The 14,325-nt window shown below is 55.9% G+C and overlaps 6 protein-coding genes across 6 annotated transcripts; 2 read left to right on the forward strand and 4 right to left on the reverse strand.

Annotated features, from left to right (window-relative positions):
- Positions 1-13: 13 nt before the first annotated feature.
- MVES1_001862 (uncharacterized protein) lies at positions 14-2,356 on the reverse strand (the record flags this gene model as incomplete). Its single annotated transcript, XM_056206701.1, has 1 exon — positions 14-2,356. One exon carries the CDS (start codon positions 2,354-2,356, stop codon positions 14-16), a length of 2,343 nt encoding a protein of 780 aa, XP_056062676.1.
- A 1,082-nt stretch (positions 2,357-3,438) lies between these two features.
- Positions 3,439-7,506, forward strand: MVES1_001863 (uncharacterized protein; the record flags this gene model as incomplete). Its single annotated transcript, XM_056206702.1, has 1 exon — positions 3,439-7,506. The coding sequence occupies one exon, from the start codon at positions 3,439-3,441 to the stop codon at positions 7,504-7,506; it is 4,068 nt and encodes a 1,355-aa protein (XP_056062677.1).
- A 45-nt stretch (positions 7,507-7,551) lies between these two features.
- On the reverse strand, positions 7,552-8,720 carry MVES1_001864 (methionyl aminopeptidase; the record flags this gene model as incomplete). The annotated part of the gene is made up of 3 exons (XM_056206703.1): positions 7,552-8,541; positions 8,596-8,658; positions 8,685-8,720. The coding sequence occupies 3 exons, from the start codon at positions 8,718-8,720 to the stop codon at positions 7,552-7,554; spliced, it is 1,089 nt and encodes a 362-aa protein (XP_056062678.1).
- Positions 8,721-8,792: 72 nt separating this feature from the next.
- MVES1_001865 (uncharacterized protein) lies at positions 8,793-10,406 on the reverse strand (the record flags this gene model as incomplete). Its single annotated transcript, XM_056206704.1, has 1 exon — positions 8,793-10,406. One exon carries the CDS (start codon positions 10,404-10,406, stop codon positions 8,793-8,795), a length of 1,614 nt encoding a protein of 537 aa, XP_056062679.1.
- Positions 10,407-10,509: 103 nt separating this feature from the next.
- YPD1 (Phosphorelay intermediate protein) lies at positions 10,510-10,962 on the forward strand (the record flags this gene model as incomplete). Its single annotated transcript, XM_056206705.1, has 2 exons — positions 10,510-10,521; positions 10,552-10,962. The coding sequence occupies 2 exons, from the start codon at positions 10,510-10,512 to the stop codon at positions 10,960-10,962; spliced, it is 423 nt and encodes a 140-aa protein (XP_056062680.1).
- Positions 10,963-10,984: 22 nt separating this feature from the next.
- Positions 10,985-14,302, reverse strand: MVES1_001867 (uncharacterized protein; the record flags this gene model as incomplete). The annotated part of the gene is made up of 1 exon (XM_056206706.1): positions 10,985-14,302. The coding sequence occupies one exon, from the start codon at positions 14,300-14,302 to the stop codon at positions 10,985-10,987; it is 3,318 nt and encodes a 1,105-aa protein (XP_056062681.1).
- Positions 14,303-14,325: the final 23 nt, after the last annotated feature.

Here is a 14,325-nt window from a genome sequence, read left to right on the forward strand (position 1 = left end):
CTATCTGCGAGCGCTACTCCGATCCAAGGACCTTGTTGTCCCGATTTTGCTTGTCTTGCCCCTCATTGCCATGTTCGTCTTCGTTTCTTTGGCTGTGCTCTGTTTCGCCAGAAACAATGTTGAACTGGAGGCTGTCGTTTTCCTTGCCAATCGTCACGCGCACAGTGTCACCTTCGGAAACCGTGCCTTGTATAATTTCGGAGGCAAGTGGATTTAAGAGGCGCTTCTGGATGAGACGGTTTAATGGACGTGCGCCAAACGCTGGCTCGTAGCCCGCCTTGGCAAGCCATTCCCTTGCGGCCCCATCGACTTCGATGCGGATGCGCTTGTCGTGCAGGCGCTGCTCGACCTCCTTCAGGCGGATATTGACAATGCCGTTAAGGGTCGCAGCGGCAAGATTGTTGAACACAATTTGTTCGTCCAGGCGGTTGAGCAGCTCCGGAGCAAAAGCGCGGCTCACGTCTTTGGTCACACGCTTCAGCGCCTCCGGTGTTGGGCGGCCTTCACTGTCTGTAGCGCCAGGCTCGTAGAGCACCTCGGCACCCACGTTGGTGGTAAGAATAATAATCGTTTGGCGGAAGTCGACGACACGGCCCTGCGAATCCTGCAAGCGACCTTCTTCCATAATTTGAAGAAGAAGTGTATGGATGCTGCGGTTCGCCTTTTCAATCTCGTCAAACAATACAACAGAGTACGGTTGACGACGCACTTGCTCCGTAAGCTGACCACCGTCCTCGTGGCCGACGTAGCCAGGCGGAGACCCAATCAGTTTCGAGACCGAGTGAGATTCGCTCAGTTCGGAACAGTTAATTTGGATCATCTTCTCCGAGTCAAAGAGAAATTCGGCAAGGCCCTTGGCGGCCTCTGTCTTACCGACACCAGTACCACCAAGGAACATGAAGGATGCCAACGGACGCTTTGCCGAGTGCAGACCGGCGCGGCTGAGACGAACAGCGTGGCCAATGGCCTCAAGCGCCTGGTCTTGGCCGACGATGCGGTGGCGCAATTGGTCTTCAATGCCCATGAGACGCTCACGCTCGCCGCGGATCAGGTTGCGCACAGGCACGCCCGTTATCTTGGCTACAACATTGGCAATGTCGTCGCTGGTGATGCGATCGTGCAACATACTCGACTCGCCATTCGCACCCTTAATGAGCTCCTCCTCTTTGGGAAGCTCGGCGTTGAGGTCGGGAATGCGGCCGTAGGTAAGCTCCGCGACACGCTGGAAGTCACCTTCACGGGTCGCGCGCTCGAGCTCAATACGACTGCGCTCGATTTCTCCCTTAATTTCCTTGACCTTGTCGAGGTGCTCACGCTCCTCCATCCATGTCGAGGTAAGCTTGGCACATTCTTGGCGCTTCACGTTGAGTTCCTGCTCGCAAAATCCCCTGCGCTCGACAGAAAGAGGGTCAGTTTCATTGCGCAAAGACTCGAGCTCAATCTGAAGTGTCAAAATTTCGCGGTCCAGCGTCTCAATCTGCTCAGGTTTGCTTTCTTGCTGGAGACGCAGCGCAGACATGGCCTCGTCCAAGAGATCAATAGCAGAGTCAGGGAGTTTGCGCTCCGAAAGATAGCGCGCGGCATAATTTGCTGCAGTAACCAGTGCCCCATCACTCACGCCAACGCCATGATGCAGCTCGTAGCGGTCGCGGAGACCACGCAAAATCGCAACGGTTTGATCCACGGTGGGCTCCAATACAGTGACAGGCTGGAAGCGCCTTGCAAGCGCAGGATCCTTTTCAATGTAGCGGCGGTACTCGTCGTAGGTAGTCGCCCCTGCACAGTGCAGCGTGCCGCGAGCCAGCATGGGCTTCATCATGTTCGCCGCATCGAGCGAGCCTTCAGCCTTGCCAAGGTTCAAGAGCATGTGCAGCTCGTCGATAAACACAATCACACTGCCCGCCTCGTGCTCGAGATCGGCCAAAAGTGCTTTAAAGCGCTCCTCAAATGCACCGCGGTAGGATGCGCCAGCGAGTAGCTTGCCAAGATCCAGCGCACAGATTTCCTTGTCCTGCAGCGACTCAGGGACTTCTTTATTCACAATACGCTGCGCGAGGCCCTCCATAACTGAGGTCTTGCCTACACCAGCGGGACCCACAAGTACAGGGTTAGACTTGGTACGCCTCGAAAGCACTTGAATGGTGCGGCGGATTTCGCCGTCACGGCCAATCACCGGGTCAAGCTTACCTTCGCGTGCCAGGTCCGTCAAATTTGTAGAGTATTCTTTCAAGGTGTCGCCCGGTTTGCTCTCTCCTTGATTGGGATTCATGCGCATGCCTTGGAAACCGCCACCACCCGGCGGCTGCTGAAAGTGGCGCGCAGATGTGTGCAAGCGCATCCGCGCGGGGCAAGCCATGCTGCGTTGCGGCTTCGCGGCTTGCGCCAATGCCCGTGCAGGCGATACAAACGCTGCAGAAGTCCTCCTTTTAGCAACATATCGTGCAGAGATTGCTGATAATGTAGGTTTTGCTTCCAATGGGCTTAGTATCATGGGAGCAAAAGAAGGAGAGCATTTGTGGCAATGCGCTCTTTATGCTCCGCCCGCATGGGCCATATCCTATTTTCTTTAGTCAGCACAAGTGCGCTCCGAAAGCATCTAGACTCTTCCAGCATACGCCGTGCCATACGCCATGTTTCCTTCGCGCTTGTCCGTTTTGCAAGGGCGCGGGGGCGTCGGAGGAGGCAAAGAGCGCGTGTGTCAGCGGTGTGAGCAGGCGGGCCACGCAATATACGAATGCAAGAACCCGCGACCGTACAAATCGCGCCCGACGCGGACGCAAGTGCTGGCAAACCCCAGACTGGGCGAAAAAATGCGCTCGGATCCTATTCTTTTTGAACAGATTCAGCACAGCGGTACAGCAGACCGTGTATTGGCGCGAAGAGAGGCTGAGAGAGCGTCGGAACGGAGACGCAGCATGTCGCCAAGTCCACGACGTAGTCGCGAACAAAGCGTCTCGTCGGCGTCACACGACTCGGACAGCTCGTATAGCCACCCAGCCTCCTGCAGCACTTGCTCGTCACGTTCGCGGTCCGTTTCCCCTGTGCACTCCCTGCACTCCCCGCGCCCTTCTGTATCTCCTGGTCGGCGCGACTGAGCAGAGACGCAATAACAAGCACTACACACTGCATTATTATGTTCTATGTATGGCGTAACGACGTCGCAAAGCATATACTCTTGTCGATATGGCACCTAACCTTGTACCACACGCTACTTTCCCTGCCTATACCGCATCACAAGACCCATTGCAACGTTATCAGCAACGGTCTAGAATTGTCCGCTACGAGGCCGGCCGTGCCAATCATGCGCTGGTGCACTGCCAATAAATTACATGTATGCAAATGAAATAAATAAAAAGAACCAGTTCATTCGGACGTGCGCACATTCGATTCGATCACATCCCGCACTACCCACACGCTTCGCAAAAACGCTTTTTTTGTATGGTGGATCAGTCGGGCCATATAGGCTTAGGCAATACAACGCCACCACGCCATGCAGCGAAAAACGGGACTGCGAACGCGGCACAATCTCCCCATGCCCGGAAAGGAATGCATGTAGACGCCGAGGAGCATGACGGAAGCGCTACTTCAGGCCCTGCCCCATCGAAGCGTGAACGCACCGAGTGGGAAAAGAACCGCGGTGCAGGGAGCAGCGTGATTCTGTGGCACGAGCACCTGCGCGAAAAAGACCCCGAAGCTTGGCGTGAGTTCAACTGGACGGCGTTGGACGTCGTGCCCTCCATAGCCAAGGTCCTTCAGATGTGCAGCAACCCTGTCGAGGTGGTTGGAATGGACCGGCTTTTGGACTGGGGCATCACTGACTACACAATCCTGCCGCGAGTCTTGGGCCGCGGCCGATTCTCCACTGTATACCTCGCTGTGAAGAACAATACTTACTATGCCATTAAACACACGGCGCTATTTCCACACCACGAGCTGGTCGCCACACGGTTACTCCGCGAGCCACGGCTCCTCGCCGAGCTGCCGCCGCATCCAAACCTGGTCACAGTGACTGAAACGATCCGCACGCCGGGCCACTTTTATCTCGTGGAAGAATATTTAGAAGGATACATTACCCTGGAACAGCTTATCCCACGACGCTGCACGACCAAATCACCCACCGTCCCAGTGCTGCCACTGGCCGATGCGGAGAAGATTTTTAAACAGCTGGTCCTTGTTCTTTACGCAATCCACTGGCCGTTGCGCGTATGCCACAGAGATGTGAAGCCGGAAAACGTCATGGTGCATCCCGAAACGCTGCATCTCAAGCTTCTAGACTTTGGCCTTGCAACGCATTTCAGCAAGAGTCGTGCAAAGCTGACAACCTGCTGCGGCTCGCCTGCATTCCACTGCCCAGAAATTGTCGCCGCGCTCGCCTCGCCGCCAGGATATGTTGCATATTGGGGCCCCGAAGTCGATGCGTGGACCTGCGGTATGACGATGCTGCGCTGCTTATCTGGAATTCGATACCCACTTGGCACATCCCACACAACAAGCGCCGCGATGGCATCGCGTGCCAAACAAGTCCTGCGCACGTTTCCCCAGAGTGCACTGCGCGACAACATTGCTCTTTTGCTGGACACGAATGGCGAGCGGCGCATGCGCAATTTCAAGGACCTCGCCGAGCACTTTTTGCAGAGCGAGCCGAGCAATCCAATTGCACGCAACGAACTCAAAAGCACCACATTTATTCCTACTGTGCCCCAGCATTCTATCTCGCTTCCACTACTCCGTACGCAGGCGCCTTCCACGCGCGTTGTCCCGAGTGCGCTTCCGCTTCCCGGCATGGGACAAGAGCCTTTGTACACAGAGCTCACGCTGCTCAATGTGACCAAACAGCCGCCAGGGCGCATCATGTCGTTTATCAAGTACGCGCTTCGGTGTGCAGGCATCCTGTTCCAAGTCTTACCTGGGTCGGACACGTCCGATATGGCGCATGCTACAGCACTGCATTGCGTCGTGGAATTGACAGACGGCGAGCGCGACGGGCCATGGACCAATCTACTCCACTCTGTCATGTCGATACTGGGACAGCCAAACAAAGACGAGCCATACATGGTTGTTCCGACACGGAGCAAATCAGTAAAGTCGACGGCAGTGCTACCGGAAAATGCAGACTCGACTGTGAAGCCATGTAGTGGCCCTTCAGGAAAGCAGGGCTCACTCACCATGCTTGCTTTCAACTTGTTGATTGTATTCCCCTCTGCAGCGCACGACGAAACGGCGACGCCGCATGATGGCATGGGAACCTTTGTGGCACGGATGGGCGGGACTGCCGACCGTGCGCCTATTTCACAGCCCGCAGCGGCAGCCGCGTCGCCTGAGGGTGCAAACACGCCGTTGCCGTGGTCCGGTGCTGCGGATGTGGTGCATGCATACGTGTCAAACCAGCGCGCTGTTCCATACGTACGTGGCGCGCTCAGCTGCGGTGGTATCCGCGAGCAAGAAACACCACCCCTACCCAAAGGCGTTTCGCCCACGGCCTCTGCAAATAAAATGCTGTCGAGCGAAAATGCCTACGCGGATCCCCTGGGGCCCGACGCGCTCCTTGCCTCTTTGCACAACATTCAATCGTCCCTGACGGCTGTGCTTGCCCTTGAGGAAGGTCAAGAGGACACTGCCAGTTTGGACCGGCTCAATCGCCGCATGCTGTACCTTTGCACACGCATCACGGGCGACTTAGCCGATACCTCGCGCAAAGAAGCAGTCATCAGCACGCTGCAAGCGTACAACTTTGAGGCACTCGAGACACTTGCACCTGCACTGGCGTTGGTAGAGGAAAAGGCAAAGCGAGAGAATGCGTTGGAGACCAAGGAGCGTGCAGAAAGTACTGGCAGTTTGGCCTTGACTATTTTGGAGCTTTTTGCGCAGCACAGCAGTGCCAAGGAGATGCTCCTGGGCGTGCAAGAGCAAATTGAGTTCTACGGCGGCGCATTGTACGATGAAGCAAGTGGGCCCCCTATGCGCAAGAACGCACAACTCCTCCAGACTATCCTGGGGCTATTGCAGCTCTTACTCATTGTGATTCCCATGGTCAAGGCAAAGAAACCAAGTGTCTTTCTGGAGCCTGTCCTGGAGCTCTTGTCCCCAAAGCTCTACGTCCACATTCTTCCTACGGCGCTGCACGCTGTAGACACTGTGGATACCCGCGAAGAACTGGCGACACAGTCTGTTGTCGTCCTCTGCGAGCTCTTACTGAGCATCCGTGCGTGGTGTAAGCGCCAAGGGAGCGAGGGAATGCTTCTAGATTTAGGCACGATGCTGATCCAAGGCCTCCACGCAATGCATTCCTATCTGCCGTACATTGCTAATGGCACTTCGAAACGCGACCGCAACGAGGCTGCTGTACGACCTCTCGTATGCGTTCAAACCACGCCGTTGAAGGCAGAACACGTCACCGGGCGCGTCACCGTGTGGAACATTGTGCGAAAAACATGCGACATGCTGCACCTAAACTTGGTCGAGCGTGCATTTCCGCCTAAAGGCGCACGTCACAGTGTACAGGAAGCACGTCGTGCCTTCTTGGTGCTTGCGCAGCAGCTAGCGTACGAACTGTTCGTCTCGCGCGTACAAGGCCGCTCTCGCAATCGGCTGCGGTACGCCATGTGGAATGCCGAAGTGCTTGGCGATCCAATGCTCTGGACACCAAGCATTGCGCGCGAACTATTAGATCGCTGCGCCGAGGTATTCCCCACCATGTACCTTGCAGAGCTAGGCACACTCCACACGCTACCATCCCCTGCTTTGTTAGAGGCTGCTACCGAAGTTCAGCAGACAGACATGATGATTGCTTTTGTGCAATGGTCGCTGGATGCCTTGCACCGCAGCGACGCTACACATGTGCTGCCCGACACGACAACAGAACACCTCACACGCACACTCGCATTTTTGGCCGTGGTGACGCCGCTGCCTCTTTTGCGCCATCAAGCGTTTTTGTGCACGTCCAAGCTTTTGCAGGACTACAGCTCGGCAGACGCGACCGTTGCAATGCTGCAGGAAATGCTTGCGCCACTGTCGCCGCAGCCACTGCGCACTGCCACAGTGAATCTTGTGCGCACAATTTGCTTTGCGCACATCACTGCGCTGGAGCGCGCAAAAGCAATTGACGCTGCACACGATCCACTTTTTGCTCATGGCCGGTTGTGGTCGGCTTTGCAAGGCATGCTGTTTGTGCTGCCGCACTTGGCGCCGCGCTACGAAGATCACGATGCGCTACGTGAATTGGAGTCGTTTTTGGTGGATCACCGCGCTTACCTGCAAGAATGCTGCGTATTATACTATTTGATATCTTGCCGCGACGTGCACAACTACACTGGTCTGGATGTGCACCAAGTTTCGCGCGAATTCATCGGCCCCCTTGCGGCGTTTGTCCATGGCTGGGAACAGTTCTGCGCAACACACCACGACGTGGGCGTGGCAGTACGAAATGAAATTATGGTACTTGACGACAGCGTCACGCAAGCGGAAACCAGCATGGACCGCGATCACGTAAAATATACTCTCCTCTAGGCACTGGCCTGTGTACTATAATCACGTTTTTTTAGCAAACATGCGCTACTTTTTCTTGGTCTGGCGAACCGAGGAGGCGAGCAGCGTTTTGATCTCTTCATTCTCCACCTGCTTGTCGTTCTTGACCTTTCCGGGAGAGTACCAAGTAGGCGTAGGAGTCAAACGGATTGCGCCCTTGGGGCTCACTGCGACGGTAAAGAATACTTGTGCGGTAATGGCAGACGATGTGGCGTCGACCAGCACCTGGAACGGTGTCAAAAGACCGTGGTTAGCACATTCTTGCACGCCCATGCGTGCGCGCTTCTCATCCTCCAACGCACGGAGATTGAAAGGGAATGCACCGGCCTTTTTCTGGATCTCAGAAAATACTTTGCGAGAAGTGGCCATCTTGAGCAAGTACGTCGCATTGGTCTTGCAGTAGATCGAGGTGTGCGAATCGTCCGACTTGCTTTTGCCGTCGGCGCTGGTAGTAACAACAATGTCCACACCATACACCTCGTTCTCCTCGAGCTTGCAAGAATCGGGGCGGGCGGAAGCGTCGCCGTTAAACGCAATCTTTTTCTTGCCAGAAAGGTCGTTCTTGCTAAAGAGGTACGACTGAATGCCGTCAAGACCGCGAATGTCAAAGTCGCGCAGCGCCGCTTCCACTTGCTTGGAGATATCGCTATTAAGCATGCCCGGCTTCATAAGACGAATGGCAACGTCGCCAGCAATGTGCGCCGCCTTGATGGCATCTGCAGTGCGACCCGTCACAGGCTCCTGCTCGGACGCACCCACAACCATGGTCTCAGCAGTAATTGCAGGGTAGCCATCAATATGGGCACCAAGTTGAATCTTGACAACGTCGCCCTTCTTCAGCTCCGTTTGGGACGCCGGGTCGCTGGGAAGCGGCGCAAAGTTGCAGACGACATTGTTCACAGAGACGGTGGTGGGAAAAGCAAGACCCTTGCCGATTTTCTTGCCTTTGTACACAGCGGCAGTAGACTCCTCAATAAGCTTGTCGCCAAGCTCGATGATTTGAAGCACCTGCTTACCCTGTAGTGGTTAGACAGCTGCACCGCACGGTCGTTTGACCGTGCACAAACGTACCTCGGTAATCTCGGCAACCACACTTTGCAGCGCCTTGGCGGCAATATCACCGGCCGTTTTGTACTGTGGTCAGCGGGTAGTGCACGCACCTTGGTAAGGATCGCGTCAAAGCTCTCGTCACTCATCTCGTCGAAGAAAGAGGCGTGGGGTGCGGGCAGTTCCTTTTAAGTCACGTGTTATCATCCGCGACGTGCGCGCTACATCACTATACAGTCTTTTTTGTCCGTGTCGCCTTGCTTGCCTTTGCGCTTCAGCATATTGCGCAGTTTCTGCTTGGCAGAGGTGTCGGTGTCTTGTGCATCATCTGAAAAGGGACCTTGGCGCGTTTGGCTCTCGTGTCGTGCGCGCTGCAGTGCACGCGCGCGCGTGCGCTCTTGATCCTGTAATTGCATTGCGTACGCATAGTCGCGGTCGGAAGTGTGTGTACCTTGAGCACGCGGCGCATACTCAACCTGCTCAAAGTCTGTATCGAAAAACATATTTTGCCCGCCTGTAGGATCTTCCAAGCTTTCCCATAAAATGCGATCCTCCATTAAAAATGCGCCGTCGTTGACCAGCGTGAATAGTTCCGGAGTGGCGCTCGTGCCTTCGTCGTTGCGTCTCCTGTAAATTACATTCAAGTGTGAGTTGCGGAACAGCACGGCAAGTTTTCCTGGGACCAGCACCTGTTTGAGCGCTTGAATGCCGTAGGGAGTGAGCTGGGTGGGATTTTCCAATAGGAATGTGCGCAGCAAGGTGGCTTGCTCCCGGGGCGCAACAGCACCATCCGCTTCGCTCTGTGCAACGATCGTTGCCGCATTGTTATATGTGCCTGCCTCGCCCACAGCTGCGTACGTAGCCCTGTCCTGGGGATTCGGAATCCAGCCGTGGACCAGCGGCACGCCGAGCAATTGGAACAAAGCAAGCTCGCCTGATGCCTCTTGGTCTGCTGCGCTTATGTTGCGCGCTGAAGAAAAATGGGCAGGGGAGTCGAACCCAATATCCACCTGGAAACCGTGCTGCAGCGTAGGCAGCGCACTGATCGCTGCGCTCAGCATGCCGGGGTTCGCAGTGCTGGTATCGTGCGTCGCAAGGTACTCTGCCAAATTGGACGACAGGTACGAGTAAGATACAGCAGGACGATCGGAGGGCGTGATCTGCAGACGATTCTCCAAGAGCAAGAGATTGCACAGCGCAAGCAAAGAGCACGGACCATTCTCATTCTGCATAATGATCTTGGCATTCGTGCCGCGCCACAGGACATCTTTCAACGGCCACTGCACCTCGTCTGCAGAGGACTGCTGCGCCAAGATCCTGGCAAGCTGCTCATCGGCCTCGATTTGCTGCGGATCCTGTGCAGGCGCTGCAGGCATCGTGGCACCGATCGCTGCGCCGCGCGTTGTGACTGGCGCGCCAAGTACAGTGGGAAAGCCCATAGGCGCACCTGCTTGGCTCGCAAGCGGTTCGTGCGCTTGTACAAAGGGATTGCTTGTATGGTGGGAAGCAAAAAGATGCGGCGCGGCAGAGGACCGCTGCTGCTGCTGCTGCTGCTGCTGTGCGCCTAACATAGGCGCTTGGTACTCCACGGGCGATTCAGAAATGAACCGTTCCTGACGCACCACCGTCTCCTGCACCTCATGCCCAGGCACAAACGGCGAGGCGCTGGCCAGTGCGCCAGGCACCTGTGGAGGCGAGACGGGCGACGTCACCGACGGGCTGCTCAGATCAAGCCCCACAAGGTCGTGTAGCACATTGCCCTGCACTCGCTCTTGTGCAGCGCCATCTGCAGTGCCTGCGAAAAATGGATTTGTACCTCCTGGTTGTGCACTCATGGTCGTAGGAAAGGCTACCGCCCCCTTGGGGCGTACCCGCTGCGCGCTTTAGCACGTGATCAAGATTTATCGGGCGCAACGTCTTTTCGACGCACGCACCAGGATGAGCGCGACGGTACGATTTTGTGCGCCACACTAACTCCAGGCCGGCAAAATATCTACATTGCCTGCGGAAGTGATTGAAGCGGAAGTTTTTGAGCAGCTCCTAGAGATGGACGAAGGAGATGAATACGACTTTAGCAAGAGTTTGGTGAACAATTACTTTGAGCAAGCGGAGAGCACGTTTGACAAGATGGACAAGGCGCTTGCATCCGGCAACCTGCAAGATCTCTCAACGCTGGGGCATTTTTTGAAAGGATCGTCGGCAGCTATAGGTGTCGTCAAAGTTCGCAATAGCTGCGAAGCGATGCAACACTATGGGACGTGCCGTGATGCCGATGGCATCACGGAGCTTTCGCGCGATGGCGCCGTGCACAAGCTTACAGAGACGCTTGGTTGCGTGAAACTGCAATATAAAGAAGCAGAGTCGACGCTACGATCCTTTTTCGGCGAATAATTCGTACCGCATCTTTGTAACATTATAACATGTTTTTTAGCAATGCAATGACCTGCTCTGTCTGGCTGGAAACTTGCTCCGTCGTGCCGGTGCACCATTGCGTGGAAAGCAGGCATTCTTCTAGCGCCTCGTCCACATCAGCGTCCGTCTGCAAGAGCAGCAAGAGTTGTTCGCTGGTCTGCATACGCACGGTGGGATATCTGTGTGTGAGGAATGCAGCAATGTATTGCGTCGCGCTCTCTTTCAGAGTAGAAATGCGCAGCGACTGTACGGTGATGCGCGCCGCGGCAGCAATGCGCGGAATGCTTCGCACCGTGCCAATATGTGTATTGGCCACACGCAGCATACGCAGCAACAGTCCGTCGAAATGCGACGCGTCGCGAGTGTACACGTCTCGCTCCAAGACAAGATACATGGTCTGCAAGAGCGGCACAAACAAACGGTTATCGCGCACATTGCACGCAGCAGCACGCAGAAGATCCTGCAGGACGCTGCGAACGTGAGAGACGTCTACTTGCTGCATCCAGTGTGCAAATGCATCCGACGCATCCTTCACTACCGACTCCGAGCGGCTCCCAATTGTCTTGGCAAGCGTCGGTAGGATAGACGCGCGGTAAGAATCGATTTCAAGAAACGGCATTACCATTGGGTATGCTGTGCGTGCGTCGCGGTAAATAGCAGGCGTGGCGCCGAGCGCAGCGCATACAATGCCCCGCGCTGGGACGCCCTCGTCGTCGGCTGCGTGCGCTGCAATGGTGCCGAGCGCACTGCACGCAGTTGCGCGTAACGTATCAATGCGCTCCATAACGCACGGCACCATTCCCACACATATCGTACGCATTAGCGCGTGATGAATAGGCATTTTTGACACACGCATCGTTTGCACCATATCCTCGAGCGCAGAAATGCACGCGGAACGAACCCAAGAGCCTACATCGCCACGCTGGTCTGTAGTGAAGTCAGTGAGACCAATGAATGCGGCATTGGCTGCTGTAGCGAACAACGCAGGTGCCGCTTTTATCGTGGTGCTGAGCGCTTTCGCCGCATTGCGCCGCGTCTCGACGTCGGGTACGTAGACGTGTGCTAGGGGATCAAAGAGGTTGCAGAGTAATGCAAGACGCTGCTCTGCACCGTCCGCACCCAGCGCGCCAAGTACCAGCGCGCCGCTGCGCTGTTCGTCGAGGGAAACGTCGGACCACGCATCTAACAAGCGCGCGAGCAAAGCGGCGGCCACCGGGGTGCCTTGCAATGCTTCCACGGCCTCGGCGAGTGCTTCGTGGACACTCTCCTCGGGCCTTGCTGCGGCAGTATGGAGCAGTTCCAAGACACGATCCGTGTTGTTCGTCACGCCGTGAGGTGCAGACGTTGCAACAACACGGCATGCAGTTTCCATAAGGAGCGACGCGCCGGGTGCGGAAAAAAGCGTAGGCTGGATAGCCAATACTCCTTGCATCACCGCTGCAGCGAGCGGTGCTTGGGACGAGTCGAGGATGGTACACATGTGCACAAGCGCAAGCAACGCGCCGTGCACGCGCGCCGAATCAAACTCCGCCAGCGCTTTGATTTGCACATGCACCACGTCCGGAAGCAATGCACGCTCTTGCGCAACGATTTTTTGCAGTGCAATCGCACCAAGTACACGCACATTCACATCCCAATGCACCAAACAAACACGCTGGATGTGTGCAAGCAATGCGTCCCGGTACTCTTGATAGTGTGCAATGGCAGGCGCAGAGTCTACGTACGCGTGCCGCCGAATCCCAACGGCAGAAAAGTCCGTCTTGCGCAGCACTTGGATGCCGAACGGAATCTGGCTTGTGCGTCCGACCCATTCCTGGAACGCAGCACTCGCGGCGCGGCGGATCGTGACTTCGCGGTCCAGTGTCGCAATGACAACGAGGCGCTGTGCAACACTGTGCAAAAAGGGCACGAGAGACTCGGTGTTTCGAACGCGTGCAAGCGCCCAAAGCACGTAGCAGCAAGCATCGCGCACACTGTTTCCCACCGCATTGGCGCTGCGCCGCAGGTCAAACAAGAGCCCATGCAGCGTCCAGTACATTGTGCGCGCAAGCAGATCGATGGAAATCAGTGCGCGCCGCGTGCATTCCGCAAGCGCTAAGAAAACACCGTGCCAACTTGCCTCGCTCACTGCACTTACATCGATAAGGTCCATCGCACGGACCACATCGGGGTCAAACTGGGAGGGAGGCGCGGCGGCCAAGGCAGCTTCAGGGATGTCCGCGCCCCGCACATTCTCCGGCAGCTGATCGAGGATCGCCTCCACTACTTGTGCGCTCATATCTTTGGGAAGACGCTTGCAGACGCGCGCAATACCTTTTGCCGCGCTGAACCGCACATTGGAATCGGGGTACAATAGTGCTTGCAGCAGCGCATCGACGAGTGTGTCGATCCTGTCATCGTCGGCGTCGGCAGCCAGAAGCTGGATAGCTAGGCGGCCTGTTAGTTTGATACGGAACCGATCAACCAGTGCGCTTTTGTACATCCACGGCGCGTAGAGAGCAAGCACAGCGGCGATGCCCTCGTACTGTGGGCCAATTGCATGTGCATCGCAATGTTTCGTGATCGCACACAGAGTTTGCAAAATACCGGTGGCCTCAAATGCCGAGCAGGATGCCAGCATGCGCAACTCGGCCCAGCGGAGAAACGCTGTGAAATGCGCGCCCTGTGCAGCACGACGACCAAGCATATTACCCAGCAAAACACTTGCTCCGTCGCGTTCTTTTCCAGGATAGGACAAGTAGGTACGCGCCATGTGGACAATTCGCTCTGCTATAGACGCCTGTTCGTCGTCGTTTTCAAGGTCAAACGGAATGAGGGCCACGAGAGAGAGCCATAGGAGCAATATATACACTGTTTCCCATGGCACATTCTTTTGGCGCGCAGGTTCGTCCAGCAGCTGTTGCAGCCATGCAATCAACGGTTGCATGTCGGCTACATCGTGGGGAAGAAATCGCATTACAATTTTGTACCCACGCACCTTTGTGTACGCGTATATAAGTCGGCAGTAGCGCCAAACTGTTTCTCTTTTTTCTTGCTCCAGCGGATCCTGCCGTTGGATAAGCACTTGCAGCGCTTGGGCAGAAGGTGATATAAGACGATCAAGGTAGGGGTCCAGGAGGTAGGCCTGGTCCTGGTATACACTGATCTCAGACTCTAATTGGGTTAATAGCTCCGACGCTTGGGCGTCGCTGTAAATGAGCTGCAGCGCCAAAAAAGATTCTTGCGTCGCAAAATATGCATCCGCCCCCTCGAAGCGGACGAGCTCAGATATATGGGCATCCCCTTCCGCGCTGTCTGGTGCTATTGTCTCATGCGGCATAAAATCGTGTTCGAGGGACTCGC

This window comes from Malassezia vespertilionis, chromosome 3 (assembly GCF_029542925.1).
Source record: "Malassezia vespertilionis chromosome 3, complete sequence".
Taxonomy (NCBI): Eukaryota; Fungi; Basidiomycota; class Malasseziomycetes; order Malasseziales; family Malasseziaceae; genus Malassezia; species Malassezia vespertilionis.